Raw genomic sequence first — 20,077 nt, 5'->3', positions numbered from 1 at the left:
CAGGTAACAAAATCTAATCTCTGGAGGTGCCAGGTATGCCAATAGATAGATTGGTGTCAGAGTGCTAGGAAGATCAGAGTTACAGCAGCACGACCAGCTACTGCAGAGTTTCTTTATGTCACTGGAAAACCACCTGAATAGAAATGGAATGTGTTGTATTTACAGCTAAAAAATGCAAACAGTGGTGGGTTGGAGCACGGAATGTGCAGCTGCCCCTGTTGCTGCTGGAGCGTCAAACAATGTTATGACATCTGCCATGGACACAGTAAAGTGATAATGTGCTCAGGAAGTATAAATCAGTCTTTCCTATCTGTACCATTGTGGTGTTCATTGCACACTGAGTTTCTGATTGTGCAATGAAACAATATTTGACTGAAGATGATTTGTGTTTGTTAAGGAAGTTTCTCCCGAGCCAAGCCACTCCTTTGGAGCACAGCAAAGAGTTACAGCACCATAACAATTTTTTTTGTGAAGTATAGGATCCTTGGTGAAATTCTGTTGATTTCTCCATCCAGGTCCTTTAGTGCATGACAAAAACAATGTATGTGAGAGACTGAATATAATCTTCATTGACAGCCACTGCTCAACTTAAACTGAAATTTTCTTTTACCACCTGATATCTGTCCATTGCTGTCAAAAAACTTTTTACAATCAGGAAAGAAAACAAGCCAAGACACACAGTTTTAAGTCATTATTTATAATTATTTTTCTTCAGATTAAAATAATTTTATAAAATCTTGTCAGGTTTGTTTGTTTTATATCAGGTTTTTAGACAGCACTTACATTATACATGCTCACACTCAGAAAAGATTATTTCACCCCATGTGTTTACTGTCATTATTCTTTTGAGTATATTCCACTTGATCCTGTAAAGCATTAAATGTGCCAGAGGAAATACCAAAGGTGAAGATATCGAATGCTCTTAGTGTTAGGAAAGATAAATAAGCTGAAAGTGTTGACAGCCTGAGATGCCACAAGAAGCTGTGGGCTTTGTCTACTCCAGAACTGCTTTCAAGCCATGGTCTTTTCTACAGCAAGATGGGAAGGGCTGAAATAAAATACTGAATGAAAAGAAAACATTTTTAGCTTCTACCAGCAAACATTTCTACCCTGATGTGCTTTTCACTCATTTGGTTGCTCAGCAGGGACAGGAGACCCCATTCATTGTTGAGAAAGCACATCTGTGTATGCTACCATTACCAAAGGCAGTCAGAGGATGGGGCCATACTTGCCAGAGGTGCAGACTTTTTTAGGGGGAAGCTACCAGTGTCTGTAGGATGCAGTGGACACTGAATGCTTCTGCCCATGACTCTGCTTTGTTTCCTCTTCTTCTCACCTGCCAAAGGTGCATCCAGATTCATCTGCCTTTGGGTCTGGTTTACACACCTTATGGCCACCTTATATTTTACAGCTGAGAGATAGAGAAAAATCACATCTGATTCTTTGTCTGTCCAGACCAGGGGTCAGTTGGGACATGCCTTGGAGTCTCATGCACTCTAGCCTAATAGAAAAGCAGAGTTCATTTCAGGAGAGGAGGTCAGTTCCTGCCTTAAGGGGCTGGTGAGGATAAGCCCCCACCCTCAGACTCCTCTTTCTTCTTTTGCAATCTCAGCCCAACTTGGCCTGGTGTTTCTGACTGCCCTGCTGAGGGCTTGGCAGCTGGTTTTGTTGCTGCAGTCAGCTCTTTCCTCTTCTCTGAAGGCTCTTTTTTGCTTGGTGCCTCTGCTCTATCCACCCCTTGGCCACTACTTTCCGTGGCACTGGACATTACCTGCATAGCCAGCATTGGCTGAGGGGGCTCAGTGCTCTTCTTCCACCTCCGTGCCCCCGACCGTGTGTTGAACTCATACATTCTGCCAGTAACTTGCAAGAACAAAAAGACAACAGATTAAAATCATTCTTGCTTTATCAGATTAAGACATGGCAGTTCTCAGCATGGAATTGAAATGAGAAACGTGAAGTGCTTGGAATTCAGCTGAGCTGGGGAGGCAGCCCTGAGAGGGAAAGAAAACCTCATTTCTGTGGGGACCTGGGCATCTCAGTGGCTGCTCAGAGGAGATGCTGGCTGTTCTGCCACTATAAGAATTGTCTTTGCTGTTAGGGGAACAAGGATATTTAAAACAATCCCATTCCAAAAGAAATAAATTTCCTATCACCCTAGAACTCTATCCAAGCTCCGGCTACCAGGGGTTAACATGGGCAGTGTAACAAACACATCCATAGTGGTAAGGACAAAACTTCTGTCTTCAGCCATACTGAGCAAGACCATTGTATATATCTGTGCCTATTTTGTCATGTAGGGCTGCCTGCTAGAGGTAGCAAAACCTCCTTAGGAGCACAGTATGCTACATACATCTTCCAGACCATGTCAGCTCATCTGGACTGACCCAGGACTTGGAGATCCAGTGAGTCTTGGCTGCACACATTCCTTCTCATTTACACAAAATGCTTTCTTCCAGGCTTGCTGTCCACTTTGCCATTAGTAGAGTGAAGTACTGTGTGTTTCATACAAGTATATGATTTTCTCATATAGATAAAATATTGTTAAATTTGTGCTTTTTAGCACACATGGCTACCTTTCCTTGTCAGAAAGACTTCTGTTTCTATTCAGGTTTTATGGGTAATTTCTACTTGTATATTAAAAGTAAGTATCTTCTCCTTCAGTTCATTGCTACCTAGAGAAAAAAATTGCTGTGTGTCCAGTGTGATCACCTCACAGTCTAACTCACTGTATCTTGCTACAAAGAGAATCAGGAGCTATAATGGCACTTTCTGTAATTAAACAATAGAAGACAAACTAAAGACCATTAAGGCTTGGAAAGAAACAGTGGTTATGTGTTGCTACATGTTGCAGTTTGTATCAGAATTAATGGTTTATGACACATTAACACAATTTGAGCAACTCAAGATGAAACTGGATCTCTTTACATGTTATTTTTTCTGACTGCTTATATTAAAGCAGCTCAGATCAGGAAACAGCTTCTGACCATTCCTCTTAATCATATTCAACAGGTGATGTCCTGGGAATTATTAAATCTCATTTCCAAACCAGCAACCTAGGGTTTGCAATGAGCTGTGGAAAAGAGAGGGGAGGAGTGGGGAGCACACATTTCCCTGTTGTCACCACAGAGTTGTGTTAGAGCTTAATGTTTGTGTCAGGCATGACACAAGTGCTATGGCTCTGAATGACGGTTTGGATGGGCTCATATACCCTTAAGTGCAGTATGACCAGGTTGGTTGAGAAAGGGAGCCCCAGCTGACCTGCAAGAAGACTGGAAAGCAGCTCTTGCAGCAGCCTAGAGACTACCCATGTTTAATCTATTACAAATGAAGTTACAAGGGAAAAAAAGCAGAGATTTTGGAGCCCATTTCTCCAGATCTCTTTATAAATAGCAGGTGAGCTTGGACCTGGATCAAACCAGCCTTGAGCAGCCTTGTGGATGGACTTAATTGCACAGTAGGGTCCCACTTGTTTGCCCAAATTGTACTGCAGTCTCCATGCCTAGTGTTTCCCATTAGCTCAACACATCCAACAGCTCTGAGCCAGTAATAAGAAACAGAAGTTCCAGGCACTTTGGTGGAAATTGGCCAGATGAATCCAAGCCTTGAAACAAGCCTGCCTTCTTCTGGATGATTTCTAGACCTATTGTTTCAGGCCTATTTTCAGATCTACTTGTTAAAAACTTATTTTGTCTGATTGTCACATTTTACCAGCCCCTCATCTCCATGCTGGGGCTCTCAGCCATTAGTCACAGGACTGGGCACCCTCATTCCAGGCCAAGAATCAAAGTAAGGGGCTCAGGCAGGGGCCATGTTTCAGGGGAATGAGGTAAGCCAGATCAATCCTCAGTAAAACAAAAATATTTTTCCTGTAATGAGCCCTGCTGCAGAGCAGTGGCTGTCACTTAGGGAGCTGGATGAGCTCTCCAGCCCATCCAACTGGGGAGCTTTTCCCAGCTGGTTAATCAGATATGACCAGAGTTGGCATAGCTGGAGCCTGGTGGCACAGGAGCTGTTGCCAGCTGATGGCCTCCCCTTTTCTCCCCAACAAGCAATGCCTGAGCCTTGGATAAACAGCAGCAACACACCGTTGCTATAAGGGAGGAGGTTTGTGTAACTCACCAACCCACTTGCCCAGCGAGTTTAGGAGATGAAGGCAGCACTTCTGCAGTGACATTGATCTCCTGGCCATTTCCCAGACACGAGATGGGTGAGACCATGTAGCTATGACAATACCAGAGCAGGAGACTTGCAACACATTCCTTCTCCCCTCCCACTTTCCTGTACCACATCCATACATTGCAGTTTAGCAGAGGAGTAGTGAACAGTCTGACCATCAGATGTGTGCTTTCAAGGACTATAAGTATATTCTACCATTACAAATGTTACTGAGGCACTGTCTTGATTTTCACTATCTGAGATATAGATCCCATTCTTGGAAATAACAAACTGGAAATATGAAAAGCCAATGTCAAACCTTATTTAAATCAATTAATCCAGGTATTTTCCAGCCTAATATTCATATCCTCTGTTAATTGCTTTTTATTACCTGGGTCTCTGGCTTCTCCATCAAAGACAGTGTTTAGCTTCGTCATTGTCTGTGAAGAAACACAAAATCTAAAATGAAACCTGTGAAGTAAGTTAAGTCAGAAGGAGGAGCAGTGACTTGGAAATGGTGACCAACATGGATGGAGGTGAATTTGTGTGACTTGTATATTGCATTCTCTTAGTCTGGGTTTAATTTAAACTGGCAACAAGAGCCATTTGTGGTGTAGGGTTTCCTCACTAGATATTTAAAGGAGAATTAACAAGTTCTGACATGCTAAATGCCTCCACCTGTGTTACCACAAGAGAGTCTCCTCCACCCAGAGTAGGTTTGGGAATCCCCTCACTGAAAAATTTGGGGAGAGGGAGTTCACTAATCAAAGTGCCTTGCATAGACTCACAGAATATCCTGAGTTGGACGGGATCCACAAGGGTCATTGCAGTCCAGCTCCTGGACCTGCAAAGGACCACTCCAGGAGCCACACCATGTCCCTGAGAGCATTCTGTCTATTTATACAATTACACAGCCTTTATGTAATTATGTCCATGAAGAGGATGGAACCCTGAGATCCAGGAGCAAAGAAATATCTCCAACATTTTGCTGCAAACAGCCTATCAAGGCCAAACTTTTAACAGCCTGGGTATGCTGGCACACCTTGCTGGCTGCACTCAGGTGGATCAGAGTTGGCTCCACATGTCAGTGGAGTCTCAGCAGTGCACTGCTGCCATCAGTGAAGCTGGGGCACTTGTCCCACCTCTGTAGCGAGTGTCTCTGTCATTGTTGTGGGCACAGTCTCTTTGACAGCCCAAGTACAGCATTCTGGCACTTGGAAGCAAAGGGGCCCCAGTGCAGATGAACACCCCTCACACCCGTTGTTGCTTCCAAACACAGAGGCCAGCTGGGACAGTGAAGTGTTTTGCACTTAAGGGCAATCATTTTTCTCCTTGCCTATCATTTCTATTTTCTCTTCGGAAAACAGACAACATTCATATAAAGGGTCATATTGCACGATGGGTCTGGCAAAACTGGAGTTTTCTTTGAGATCAGAAATACTTACCACAACTACTTCTTTCTTAGGCTTCTTCTTTTCTACAGAAAGGAAAATGCACAGTGTTAATAATCAGAATTTTCTGATAGTGACTGTAGACACTAAAGTCAATATTTCCTCAAAGAATTAGACATTCTTTCTACTCAAATGCTGAGACATCTTAAATTAGTCTAGTTTCTTTTCAAATGCTGAGTGAGAATCCACAGTTGCCAGTGACTAATCAAAAGACTAGCCTTGAAAAGTCAGTAATAATGAATAGAAATTGTTATTACACAAATTTCCCTTTCTGAACAGTATGAACAAATATGGAAATTCACCTTTGGGAATATCTGGACTAGAAATGCAGATTATTATTTTACACAAATTTTTGTGGTTGCAAAGCTTGTGTCAAATATCAGCTTGGAGACAAAACATGGAAGAGCTGCATTTTCAGTCAAGTGAAATTCAGACTGAAGAACAGTTTGGTTGTGTGTGAATTTACCACACTATTAGCTCATCCCACATGCAAACAAATACAGCAGCAGTGCCATGGGCATCTCAGCAGCACGGATTTGTGGATGGTACCCAACTAATTGCTATGATTTCTTCTCACTCCTTGCCAATCTGTTTAATGGCCTTTCTTGGGAGAACTGTGCCTGGCCACAAATATGCTTTCCAGCCAGGTGTGCAAAACTCCGAAGTGCTGCAGGTGGATCTCAGCCTGAGCACTGATGGGAAACCTATTCTGTCTGGCCTTTGCTGCCCAGCATTTGGGAACCAATTTTTCAGAAAGCAAAAAGCATTCATTTTGGAAACCAGCCAACACTGAAATGTCTCAAATTGGGCAACCAAGAGAACAGCTAATTTTGTGGGGTTTGTTAGTCCTGTGTTTTTTTTCAGTTGGGAGATACTGACTGAGGAAAGGGGAATTATAAAAGCAGGGTACTACTCAGCCCATATGAGCAATGCTTTCTAGCAGAAATGTGATGGACTAAAAAGAACAAGACTGCTCAAAAAAACCATGCTTTTCCATGTGTGATTTATCTTGCTGCTAAGTTATACAAACCCCTTTGAAAGCACCAATACTTCAAAATAAATCTTTATATATGTGAAGTAATGGTGTCAAGGGAGCACACGATCAGAGAAGTGATCAGAGAACAGGGAATTAGAGTGGAGAGGACTCTTGAAGGTGCTATAGATGGCTGGAATTATTTTTTAACAGATAGCATATAAATTGTGTGTGAAAAATACAGTAATTCTTTAGCATCTACACCAGAATATCAGACTACTCTGAACTTGGGTTTTGCCTAATAGTTAATAGATTTGAAGACTAAAAGGCCATGAGATCACTTTGTCATGCCTCCCATAATTGGCCAGGATTATCTAATCTTGGTACCCTTTTACTCTGTCAAATTTCTATCTAGAAATGAATTTACAGATTTTACATTGCATCGTAAACAAGGTCTTATTTTGAAGCATTAAAATATAGAAAAGAGGTACACACCTGGAGCATTTATCCTGTAATGAAAAGAAGAGTAAGAGTATAGTTAACAAATGCCATGGTTTTCTCTACAAAAAAAAAATTATTTTTATTCCCTTTCACTTGGCAAGAAGGATGTGTTTCCTCAAGTTCCAAAATTTGCTTGATTTATTTGGCTTCTGATTTTGCTTTCACAGAAAGCCTGCCTCATTTAATGCTGCTGTCAAACAAGAAAACAGTCCTGAGCATTGCTCTAACACTCCTTCAAGAAGGAATGCTCTTAAAATAATAAAGTCATATTAATAATAGCATAACGGATTTATATAATCTGGAAAAATGTATTTTCAGATATTGTCATTTTGTTCCATCCTGGGAGGAAGGTCAATTTTTTGGATCTGATGTGCTCAGAGAATGCCTTTTAAAATATTTGAAAGGTTATAAATGTTTTTGAAAATATAGAAATTACTTTTTAATGGGAGACTCCAGTTCCAAATAAATAATTTGCTCAATTAATAAATAATAGCAGTATCTTAGATTTGTTATTTTTATCACAACCTTTTAATGCCTTGCACACATGATTTGAACTATAGTCACAGACATATAGTAGTTCTTTACCTTTAATGTAACTTCTAAATTGATGTCCAAATCCTGAGAATACTTGTAGAAATCCTTTTTTTTTTTTTTTAATCCAGCCACTTAAAGGACTGCTTATCTTTGTTTTGTGAAGTACAAAGTCAATTTAGAGACAGCCTGGCTCCAGCCCACTGAGAAAGCAGCCAGCAGGGATCTCTCCACTTCCCACAGTGACTCAGAGCTGGTCCCAGGTGCTTCCCTGCCTTTTGCCAAGCATGAACACTTAGAGGTAAGCTTTATGGGCCAGAGCCTTGTAACTGGCTTGGTAAAACTCCAGAAAATCTGCAGAAGTTTTGCCAGAACAATGAATTTGGCATGAGCACACATATTTGCTCATGGGATCTGTAGCTGAGAGGGAGGAAAATGCATCCAGTAACTACCTAGATGGGAGCTCCCTTGGAGAGGGGGTCAAATACAAACCAAAATATTTGTGGTCAGCACAGTCTGGCACCGGCTCCGACTGAGCCTCATGAACATAGCTGCCTTTAGAGGTTATAATTGCTAATTCCACTTCTACCTTCTGCTAATGTTAATGTTACTAAACCCACAAAAAAAAAGCCACATTTCCACCAGTTCATATCATTAACACCCAATATCTCTGTACCTGGTTTTGGCATTTACTACGGTACAGGGCACACTGCTAGAAAAGATTCAAAGCACCGCTATCCTCCTGGCAGGAAGGCCTGAGCCATGTCTGTCACTGCCAGTGGTGCTGGGTTTCCCAGAGCAATTGGGGGACTCACAGAGTGGTGCTGCGTGCTGTCCCTGCCGGGGGGCAGTGGCTGCGGAGCCGTGCCAGCAGCAGGAGCCCCAGGTAGGCCAGCAGCCCCAGGAGCAGCGCGCCGCCCAGGGTGACGACGAACGGCACGTACCACGCCGACGGAGAGTACCGGTTCTCCCTCCTCGTCACAACAGTGATGCCAGGCTTGTAAAACAAGACAGGAAGAGTTCCTCAGGGCTGTGTACCGGCACCAATGTCACCTTTCATCCGGCTGAACTTCTGCACAGGGAGGCAGTGACTCCTGCCATGTGCCCGCTTGCTGCCTGCCAAGGCAGCTCCGATGGCTGGGATGGGCCACTGAGCTCCTGGGGCAACCAATGTCAGGTGAAATGGAGCCCACCCACAAGGAAAAGGGGAGATTCCAGATAATTTTTCAATATTTTATATTAAAACAAGCATGTCGTGGTGGGGTTTAAAAGCCTCGGGTTGCCTGTGAGGCTGTAAGCACACTGGTGGAGGGCGGGCAAGTTCAGGGAATACTGCCATTACTGAGATACTGCTTTCTTTTTACCAAAGGCAAAACTGGAAGTAGGTCATCTTCACTGCAGTGATCATTCACATTGCTTTGTAAGAGGAGTTGAAGCCTAAGGAACTGGGTTATTGTATAAAAAGAAATGGAACTCCTTCTTTTTTACCCAGTGACTTGTTCCAGAAGGAAAAACCACACTTCCTGAGCAGTTGCAATCTCCCACATCTTCCTGAGTGTCAGGAGACACATCTCTGAGCTGGCACATCACTTGGTGCTAACAGCTCATTCATTAAGGTCCCATCATGAAACTATCCTTACACATTTCAGAAATTCACTCTACCTAGTTCATTACCTAGTGTGGTACTATTAGTTTTGATCATCTACTGAAATTTTTATTTAATTTTCTGTAAGACATTTGTAATCACATTGAGTATGAAATTGAGCAGGATATCTATTTCTTTCCAGTTTAAGGATAATTTTTAAATAACCTATTTAGTCTTGTCAAAAAAAAAATACATCCAATCCTTAGAGAAACACTCAAATAATCTCAACATCACCACCACCACTTTATCCTCACCTGGACTGAAGTCACAGGTGACGTTTTATAATGGGGATACTTTTCTACACTACCAGCTTTCCAGTTTCTGACTCACTGAGTTGCTGCACTGAACACATGTAAAGAGCAGTGATGGGAGAACTTGCTGTATTGGAAGTGTTTTTCTGGAAAATAGCCTGCAAGTGGAAGGCTGATATCTCTGGGGAGACAGATTTAATTCTGTAGTATGTGACTGAGACTGTTTATATTTGTGGTAAAGCATGGGAAAGAAATACAGAATAAGTTTATTCAGTTTAACTTTTCATTTCCACATCAAGTTGGGGGAGTAGAAGGCAGTGAAAAAATCATTTCTTCCTTCCCAAAAGAGCATTAGATAAGAACAGGGTTATTAATCAGTCTGAAAATTTGGATTTAAGCGTGTTCATAGCAAAGCAACCAGACTTGTATGTGCTGTTTGCAGGATCCTTTGGTTCTGGCTCAGTTACCAGAAGCCTCTAGAAGATCTATACCATTTTACAGTAAAGACCTCTTTTACCACTTCATATTTTCATTCCTACATGCAAGAAAGCAAAGGGCAATGCCATTCTGCAGGCGGGCAGGGAATGGGTGGACTGTGGATGATGGAAGATGGTGCAGCAAGACATGAAGGGGTGACTGGTGCGAGGATAGGGACAGAATGGTCCGTACCCTCAGGCTGTGTCACATCTATGGGCAAGAAAAAAGCAAGCTCTCTGCACATCCTGCCCCAGCCTGACGGAAATCAGCTTCAAAATTGAACTGGTAAGACAGAGCTCAATAGCTGTGCAGAGGGGTGACGAGTATTGCTGGGACACAGGCCCACAGCTCCACAGGCTGTGCAAGGGAGATCCCATCTGGGCTGCCAAAAGCTGTGCAGGCTTACACAGCTCAGCTATGATCCATCACATGGGCACGGAGCTCAGGAAAGACCCATGCCACCCCTTGGGATTTGCTGTCTGAAACCCTCTGAAACCGCAGCGACACACTGAGACTGCGCAAAACTGCTTCAGTTCCTGACATGCTGCTCCAAGTTTTACACAACAGTGACTTCAGGTCTGGAAAAGAGACCCTTTTAAGTGATGAGGATTTATTGTTGTTATTGTCTGTTTCAACTTTGATAGCCACAGATTAATGTGCTCCAATGATAAAGAAGCACACAAAACTGCAAGGTACCTGGGGGAGTGAATAGTTATGAATAAAAAAAGAGGTAGTGCAAAATGCATGAGGTAATTTTAAGGTTCCAGGCAAAGGTTAATCCCTGCTCTTTTCTTATTAATAAAGCTGCCAAAATCTTTAACTTTCCAGTTGCATGGTAATGGCAGTGTGCCCGGTCCTTTGGCTTCCTGCCCTTTTTGTTTTAGAAACTGAAATACAAAACACATGTTATGACTCTGTACCTGGGACTAATCCTTCATGATACAAAGCACATCAACCACCTCTGTCACAAGAGCAAGGGTCTCAGAACCTCCCAGGACTAGATGCACTCTAGGGTTTTGCTTTCCTTTCACATACATCTATCCTCTTCTCTTTAGTCCTCTGGAGATTACTCCATAAAAGAAATGCAGAACTGGACATAAGTTTTAATGAACTTACTGTAGTGGTTGTGGCAGTAGTTGGGTTTGGGATGACTCTGATGCTTAAAGTCACTGTTCCAGTTTTAATTAAGTGTGTAGTTCTGTCCCTGGCAGATATCAAATTGTCATCTGTTATGTGGACACGCAGACTGTAAATCCAGTTTGTATCAAGTCCACTGTCATAGTCAAACCTTGATGCAAGAATCAGATGAGATATGTTGGAGCCAGCACTTGGTGAAAAGGTGAAATGATTGTTCTCATTGCCTGCAAAAAGGTAACACCAAAATGCAAAAGAATTTACTTTAATCCCACATTAAAGTAAATGTGTGTAACAAGTGGTGAAGTGTGGTGAAATGTCAGTGACAAGAAAGGCTCCTTGATCTTCCTTGTACCATATAAAATAATTTTAAACAATGCAGTCATAAAAGCATTACAATCTAGAATAAGAGCTTCTGTGGAGACATAGCAGAGTGAAGGCTGTGGAAACACTTCAGAGCCATAGGGCACACAAGAGGACACCTGAATGACCTGAACTTACAACCAGGGGAGCACCCAACAACACCCAGCTGGGGTGAGGACCCTGCACTGTGGCAGGGCTCATTCTGCTACTGGGATGTCCCTGGAGTGTTGTTCCAGACCCTCTCCATGGCTTCTCCATCTGCCCAGAGGCAGTGGCCTTTGAAGAGAGTTAATGACTCTGTGACACTCACTGCCTCCAGTGCTTTGTCAGCACCACGGGGCAGGGAGGGGAATTCAGAAATGCTGGCTCTCCACCCCTTGCTTGCTGTCCATTGTAACTGGAGAGCTGCTCATGGCCCAGGCTGCAGGCAGACCAGCTCCAGCTGTTAGGTTCTGGACAGACCACATATACAGGAAATCAGAGCCTTGAAAAGGCACCAAATGTGCTTTGGTTTTGCTCTTGTGGCCCCACAGAGATCAAGACTTGACATGTCCTTGAAACACATGATTGTTTTATAGCACAAAAAGGGCCATGGGCTGCTCTGTGGCTCAGAGACCAATGCATGACACAGCTCAGGTCTGTACTACCAGAACTGGGGCTGTGGTCAGACACTGATTTACTAACACAGCCATTGTATGGAATCCTGGGTCAATACCATGTCTGCAGAGCCCCTTCTATGGCATCAAGGGGCTGCAGTAGGACAGAGATTCTCTCTTTTGGTGTTCACAGCTTTTTACTGGCACCTGGACAATCTGCTCCCTCCTTCACAGCAGTCACTTCAGCAACAAAAGAAGGAATTGCCCAAGAGAGTGTGTTTCCATTTTTGTCAAGCTGAGTGTCATCCCATACCACTGCAGTTCTCCAAGTGGATGCAGCTGATCACGAGGTTCAAAGAAGGATTTTTAAAAGGAGGGTTTATTGCATACAGCAAGGACCTACAACATGCACGTTCAAGCAGTTGTTTTGAACAGTGCACCAGCATCTATGTGATCATGAGATATGCAGAAATACCAATCTTTCCATGATTTCTCAAGATTTACTCAGCTGTAATTGGAAGGGAAATTTGACACTGCACACCATTCCAGCTCATTCTTCTGAAGTTCTTGTAAAGTGCGTAATTAATAGCTTGTTAATTAATATGGCAGGCAATCCAGCCTTGCAAGGGAGTGGTTCTAGCTGCTAGCATCTGTAGCACCAGTAGGTAGCTTGTGGAGAGGATCAATATAATGATGTGCAGAACTTGTGGGTCACAGCTAGCTCACCATGAAATGCAGCACACAAACTATGTTAGATTTTCGTTTGTAAACACAAGTGAACTATCAGCATTCACTATTGTTCCCACTGTTCCCAGCTCGCCCAATGTAACACTGTACCTTCATTAATGAAGTAACGGAAAGACCTGGGATCTGAATCACGATCTTGACATTCAATCCTGAAGCCATTAATATTGGTCCCAACAGCTAAATTGACTGGGATTTGAAGTGAGAAGAAACTGGGTGAACAAACTGGTTCTTCATCATTTACTTCCAAAACATTCACAGTTACCTGGAAGAAAAGAGCAGTAGCAAGATGAAGCGGCTTCAATGTGCTGAGACAGAATTTTGTTAATTTCAGAAACAGTTTGGTTTTGCTCATTTTGTTCTTTTGATCAACAACAGTTGAAGACCACTGAAGTCCCCTTCCAACCTAGCTCCTGCCAGAAAATGTCTGTGATCATTTGTCCTTCAATTCCTCTTGTGATCAGTGTTCTTCCAGGAACATGTTCCATAGCATGAGCCATCTTCCAAAAGTGAAGGGTTTTCAAGTTGATATATCTGTTTGAACAATCTAAATTGTGTTATAGTTAAAATGAGAAACAGTAATAGTATCACAGAATCATTAAACTCCTAACCATTAAACTCCCTCCCAAAATTCTCAGTTTGCTTTACAATCATTAGTTATGCTTCTTAACATATTTAATAACCATTTAGAGTATGATCCATGAAAGTTTACAGACTGTTCCCAGTGACAGAGAAATGCTGGTAATGGTCTCCTGCATGGGTAGGAGCACCCTGAGTAGAACCAGATGTGTTTCATGTCATCTGGGGTTAGTTAGCTAAAGAAAAAGGTTACCCTTCCCAAAGTTCTTTCTACTAATGTCTTTAATCAGGCAACAGATAAGCTTGACATTGTTAAAAGCTTCTGATGCTAAATTGTCATTAATTGTCACCTTGAAGCATTATAGATGATAGAGATTAAATACCTCCTAGATAGCAACTCCATGGGTGGTGCTTGGCTGGAATGAAAAGCAAGCCTAGCACCTGTACACCCCCAAGAGATGTGTAAAAATCAAATATAAAGCAGTCACGAGAGAGAAAATGTGAAAAGAAGTCAAAAGGAGCCTGTCTCTGAAGGACACTGAGATTCTTTGAAAGAAGTTACTATAAAATACCTTTGTGGATATAACATCTATACTTTTTCTTATGAATCAAATAGGTCTGGGCAGAAAACCTAAGCCCAACCATGCTGTTAAAGGTTATCTTAGTACCTGGCATGGTCTTGGCTCCTGCCAGATAGTACCATCAGGGGAAAAAAGTAGATGATGGTCAGGGCAAGGCACAATTCCAGCAGGCCAAGTGGAATCAGCTACTGGGCTGGCCCTCTGACACTAACACAAGAGGTCATCCAAGCCCTCCTCCCATCCACATCCTCTCTGTACCACCCCATGAAAACACAGCTCTGATATGCTGCAACACAATTCTCACATTATGATGGACACTTTGCAGGCAAACAAAATGAGAAGTATGTTTGAGGGCCAAGAGACACCACACAGACTTCAAAAAGAATTACCACTAAGCATGGCTACAATTAAATTGTGCTACCTGGCCACAAGACCTTGTCCTTTTTCTATTTTCTAGTAACCTCTGTGGCCATAAAGAATAACTTAAATTGTCTAGGGTACAGAAGACAATTTTACTGTCCAGGTAAAATAAGAAAAAAAAAAAAAAGTCTGAGAAGCAAATACCACAGTTAAAAATATTAAAATATTTTTTTATCTCTTTTTTTATGAGAAATAAACAAACACTGAGTGAACAACACCTTTTTCATCTGAGTAATATATAGCTGGGCAGGGTTGCACTTGCCCTTTACAGAAAGTACTTTGCCCAGTGTCTTACTATTGCTAGGAAGAAGAGAGAAAGATGTAGGAAAAGGTGAATTAGAGCGAATTTACTCACTGATGCTGTTGTAGAGTTCTCTTGGTCTGAGGCCTGTACTGTGAAAATATGTTTCTGAGTTGTTTCATAGTCTAACCTAGCTAAAATCCTCACATTTCCCTCTGTTGGGCTGATCCAGAAGATATTTGTGTAATCCCTGGTGCCAGCTCCAGATACAATGGAGTAGGTGATGACATTGGGTGGCCAGTCCCTGTCTATGGCATGCACTCTTCCAATGCTGGATCCAACTGAGAGACAGAAAAACCTTATTTCATTAACATTTAAAGTAACAGAAGGTACAGATGAAACTGAACTAAAGATCTGGTTTAGAGTTTTTCACCCAAGAAAATGAAAGCATCGGTATGATAAGCCATGGCTCCCCTGTGTATGGTATGCCCTGCTGCTAGCAGTAAACACCAACACACAGGAGTGTGTAGAGAAGCTCAGCAGAAGTGCTCCATGGCTGGGCCAAGGGAGTCCTCACTTGTCTGTCAGCCTGCAAAGGTTTCTGTGCACCACCACAGTCCCTCCAAAAGGCTAATTTAGCACGAGCAGAAAGACAGTCTAAAACAAGTCATCCAAGTTCAGTTCCTGGCACTGCCACACATTTCTTGTGCGATTGCTGAATTTGTCTGTGTCTCAGCTTCCATCTGTACAATTGGAGTTTTTGCCAGCTTAGTCTATTTAAGGGTAGTAGGTGGTTGTGTGGTGGAGACCCTATTTGAACTGGAACTTTGAGCCATTTGCCTCATCTACATATATGAAAATTCATTTGGAGCAAAAAGGCACTTAACAACATGGCAACGTTATTTCTATCATTTAGGTGCTACTTACTGTACCTTTAGTAATTTCTGAAACACTAAATACATAAGATAAATTACAGAAGACTGGAAAAAATTCATTCACTGGCTTTATCCTGATGTAAATGTAGATGATATCTGGAAATATAACAGAAGATTAAATCAGAAGATTAAATCATAGTTAAGTATGGCTGTGAAATTTTCTCATGCATATATTCAAAATACATATGGTTTCCCTCTCTCCATGCTGTTACAGCACAGAAAACTATGAAAAGAAATGTAAAAGGGATACTTGCTTGAGTAGTTAGGATGGGCAGTATCTTGCACCCTGACAGTCAAAGTATAAACTTGAACTCCTGGATTAACTGGGTTTTCTAGGTCAATAGTTCCAGTCATCTAAACAGAAAGGAACAGAATCATATTTATACCTCCATACATGAAGTCACAGTACACATGATGACAATTACTCTCTTCAGCATTCTGTAAGTGTAATTTGCCCCTTGGGTATATAGAATAGTTCTATAAGAATAACACAGACCAATAGGCAATTCCAGGCTTTTTCTACATGCTTACACTTCTGCCAACAAAATTTCTTCCCCTTTAGAGAAGAAAGTTTAATTAGTTGATGATAAGGTCTCGACCTTTTACCTAGTCAATTCAAAACTCGTGTAATGAGCTGGCTATTTATGCTGCCCTTTCTTGGCTCAACAAGGATCTGTGATTGCTAACAGTAATAGCTTGAGCTACTACCTGAGCTCATGCCTGCAGACATTAAAAAAAAGGTATCAGATCCAGCCACGAGTGTTTGTCCAAATTGTGGCTTGCACAGATTTAAATCCCAATCTTCTGAGCTCTCTATCTTGCTGTGGAAGCCTCATAAACTTTGGGGCAGTGGGACTAACACACTGCTCTTCAGGGAGATTCCCGGAGGAACAGGTTACTTGGTGTAGTCTGTCACAAGCCTTTAATCCCTGTACATTCACAGGATTAAAGGCCTGACAACAATCTTATCCTGTGCAGGAAGCAAAATGCTTTTTATGTTGGCAGATGAAGCAGCTAAGGGCAGTTCTTATTGACAGGAAACCTCAGTTCTAAAATTAAAGTAAATCATACAAAATCATTTTACTGCTCCTTTAGCACTCTCGTCTTTTAGAGAGAATGACTATTTTCTGTTGTTTCCCTTTTTCTGTAGTTGCCCACGGGGTTTTTTTTTAAAGCAAAAAAACAACCACCATTGCACATGTCCAGGAACTGGTGGGATTCCGGCCAAAGCAAGTTTGCCAGCAGCTATCAGCATAAGGAATCTATATTTTGACATGCAAAATCACAGAAGTGCAAATCCCACCACACTTTCATGAAAATTTGCTACTCAAAGTGATTTTACGATTCTGACCAGTTACTGAGCTACTGAGTGTGAGATTTCTCAAATATTTAAATTCTTCATGCTGAATAGCAAGGATCTTCCACAGTCTGTCATGAGTAAATGAGTATGAAATGGCATCAAATTTCTCCCTAAAAAGAATTTTTTTTTTAATCGTATCTAGCACATTTATTTAAAACTGAAGAAAACACTCTCTGTTCACTAAATTCTGTATAATCCTTAGAAAGCATCCTATCTAGGGGTATATAGTTCACAACCAGTCAAAACAGTCATTTTACACATCACACCTACTGTGAAATGGATTATAGCAATTTTTTCTTGTACAATAAATTTTAAAAATCCCTTTTAATATTTCATAAATTGACTTCTCTAATGCGGTAATCTAACATAAAGCCACAAATGACTGACCACAAGTCTTCCAGACACAGTGGGCTTCAGAGCAAAGTTATTGCTTCCAAAACCAGACAATCCAGTGAAAATAAATTGGTTGTTTGATGGATCAGCATCAATATCTTTACAGTAATTTCTAAGCTCAACAAGAAATGTCCCAGGAGTTGTATTTTCATTTACTTCTTTCCTGTTGAAAACAAACACATATCCTGTCAAAGCAACTTATATTTCTCCTTTTGAACTCTTCATATATTACAGGCCAAAACATTGATTTACTTTTTAAGTGAAATCCTAGATCTAAAAACACAACCACGGAGGAAGCAACCCAGACACTGAGCCATGTGTTGTGATGGACAGCAGACCTGTACAATGGGCAGGCTAATGATAAATGTCCACCTGAGCCTCCAGCTGTAGGGCTGGGGGTGTGCCCTAGTCTGCACACAGGTCCTGGGGCAGCAAGACACCACCAAGGCAAGGAAGAGACTCCATACCTGAAGGCAGAAGGATGGCATTCTGGGGGGTTGTCATTGACATCCTCAATAACAATTGTGATCTCCATTTCACTGGCATGGCCGCTGCTGGGGCCGTCCTCCACCCGGACCATCAGTGAGATGTTGGGATGGAGCCGCAGCGGAAGCACATCCCGGTCGATTCTCCCAGTCACCTGCAACACTCCAGTTGCTGTCAGAGAGCAGCCAGAAGTCAGACATCCACCATGGGGGGAAGCAACAAATACGCAAGAGGGGAGGGCAGCTCAACAGAAAGGCAGCAGAATAAAAAGTCTTCTGTTCTGTGCAAATCATGGCTGGTTTAGTTACTTTCTTTAAGTGATGCAAAATGGCTCTGAACATTCTGGTAAGATTAATGCCTAGATACCGTTGCTGAAAAATACACCTTAGAAGGCCTCAGCAGAGGGTTTGTAACGCATTTTGGTTTCCCTTACTCTCAATCTTCTAAGTGCAAGCCAGAGTTGAGTGCGTTCACAGAGCATCAAGGACAACAAGCTGCTAATGCCTGGGCTGACCTTGTTCCCTAGCTAGTAAAACAGCTTCTCTTTCCACTGTTATCACTCAAGCATCCATCAGCACCTCCAAATCTACTCACACATCAACAGAGCTGTGACAGACTGTGCCAAGTGCTCTGGTCAGCCACTCACTTAATACTTTTTTTTTCACTTCTGTTAGCCTCTGTCAAAAATAGAAGATTTTTATGGTACAGTATTATTCCCAGAGCACAAAGGAGTTAAAAGAACAGTGCATACATCCTCTGCATTTTGGAGAGTAATGAGGAGGAAGGTGGCAATACAAGGCCAAAGGTCATAGGTAATCCAAAGCATTTATGGATCATCCTGTTCCCCCACAGCACTGTGTTGTGTGGCACTTCTTACAACTGTGATAAACAGTTCTAAAGCAATAGCAGACAAGGAGCAAAGCTGCCACTGAATGCCAGCCCTGGAGGGAAAACCCCTGGGGAACAGATGTACAGATCCCAGATAACATGAAGAAGATAGGATCACCACGAGAAAGAGGACTCTTTTGGATGATCTTGCTTGAGGAGGGTCATGAATGGAACAATGAACTTGAGGTGTAGATTTGCTGAGCACCTCAGTGCTAGAGATGTCAGACAGGAGGGAGGACATCATGGTCTAACTACCTGCAGATGTTTCAAGAGTTTCAAGAGCCCCAGAAGGGTCACTGCAGTCCTCAAAGATTAAAAATAAGTCAGCAACCTTAATTCCACCCAAGGAACGGTCACCCTCCAGCCACAAGTCAGTATTTGTCAAGAAGTCACCTTTGGTCTACTTTATTCAAGATATCTTATCAAGTCTTGGTCAGCTGACCAAAGAATTTCACCATAATAAGGGACTGAGCCTGAGCGTTCCTTATTGCTATAGGGAGCCACTAAATAAAATAAGTCTATTTAAAACTAAGGCGAAATAGTTTCTCCAAAGTAGATAGTATTTTTTTTCAGATGTCAGAAACCATATTTTTGTTTGTCTGACCTGGATTTATGGCAAAATGTCTGTTAGATGACTGGATGCTGTAGAAAAGTCTGCTGGGAGAATCTTCATCATCAGGATCTTTAGCTGTTATATTGGCAACAATGGTGCCCGGGCTTTGCTCCTCTGGAATCCTGTAGATTCTTTGTTTTCTACAAGATAAAATTCAGCAAAGCATACATCTTGTTTGCAAGGGCAGCTGATTACAGACTTAGCTGAGAAGCCAGCTGTAGCAGCAGAGCCATGGCACTGCTGGGCTCAGAGATGGTTATTTGCCCATCTGGATAAATATCCCAGTCATTGGTCCTGCCAGATGGACATGTAGCAGTAGCTGAACTGGCATGTGTTCATGAAGCATGACACAGCCACACAAGTAAGTGTTCTTCCTCTGCAACTTTTCCACAGTAAAAGCAATTTGACTTTCTTAGAACCAGGAAGTTGAAGAGGTAGGATGCCATTAAGTCATGCCATCCATCCCCCTAAAGAGCCACCAGCTCATAAAGCCATTTCTTTTAATTCCCTCATTTTGCAAGAGAAAAGCAAAAATTAAGTAATGTAGTTAATCATCTTTTGGAATGAATGCTGGAGCCTTCTTGGGGGCAACAGTATTACAGAAAAACTGAATTGTCTCTGCAGTAGGCAAAAGCAGGAAGGAGCACTCTTCTGGGTGCCTAACAGATGAACATGCCTCAAACTCCCAGCAGCATCCGTCTACCTGATGCACTTTACATTGGGAAAATGGTTCTCTACTGCTGCTGTTTGGTATGCC

At 42.1% G+C, this 20,077-nt stretch overlaps 1 protein-coding gene across 1 annotated transcript in view; it reads right to left on the bottom strand.

The window, feature by feature from the left end:
* Positions 1-546: 546 nt before the first annotated feature.
* CDHR3 (cadherin related family member 3) overlaps positions 547-20,077 on the bottom strand; it is a 34,312-nt gene continuing 14,781 nt past the window's right edge. The window contains exons 7-19 of the mRNA XM_030291753.4: positions 19,312-19,460; positions 17,801-17,990; positions 17,328-17,496; positions 15,835-15,934; positions 15,578-15,676; positions 14,760-14,986; positions 12,918-13,089; positions 11,104-11,348; positions 8,430-8,611; positions 7,078-7,091; positions 5,604-5,635; positions 4,550-4,598; positions 547-1,863 (exon numbers count right to left, since the gene is read on the bottom strand). Coding sequence (XP_030147613.4) covers positions 1,550-1,863; positions 4,550-4,598; positions 5,604-5,635; positions 7,078-7,091; positions 8,430-8,611; positions 11,104-11,348; positions 12,918-13,089; positions 14,760-14,986; positions 15,578-15,676; positions 15,835-15,934; positions 17,328-17,496; positions 17,801-17,990; positions 19,312-19,460 — 1,942 coding nt within the window. The 3' untranslated portion in view covers positions 547-1,549. The remainder of the gene's footprint in view (positions 1,864-4,549; positions 4,599-5,603; positions 5,636-7,077; positions 7,092-8,429; positions 8,612-11,103; positions 11,349-12,917; positions 13,090-14,759; positions 14,987-15,577; positions 15,677-15,834; positions 15,935-17,327; positions 17,497-17,800; positions 17,991-19,311; positions 19,461-20,077) is intronic.

Source organism: Taeniopygia guttata, chromosome 1A (assembly GCF_048771995.1).
Source record: "Taeniopygia guttata chromosome 1A, bTaeGut7.mat, whole genome shotgun sequence".
Lineage (NCBI taxonomy): Eukaryota > Metazoa > Chordata > Aves > Passeriformes > Estrildidae > Taeniopygia > Taeniopygia guttata.
Note: the sequence above shows the minus strand (reverse complement) of the source record. Positions and strands in the feature narration are given on the sequence as shown.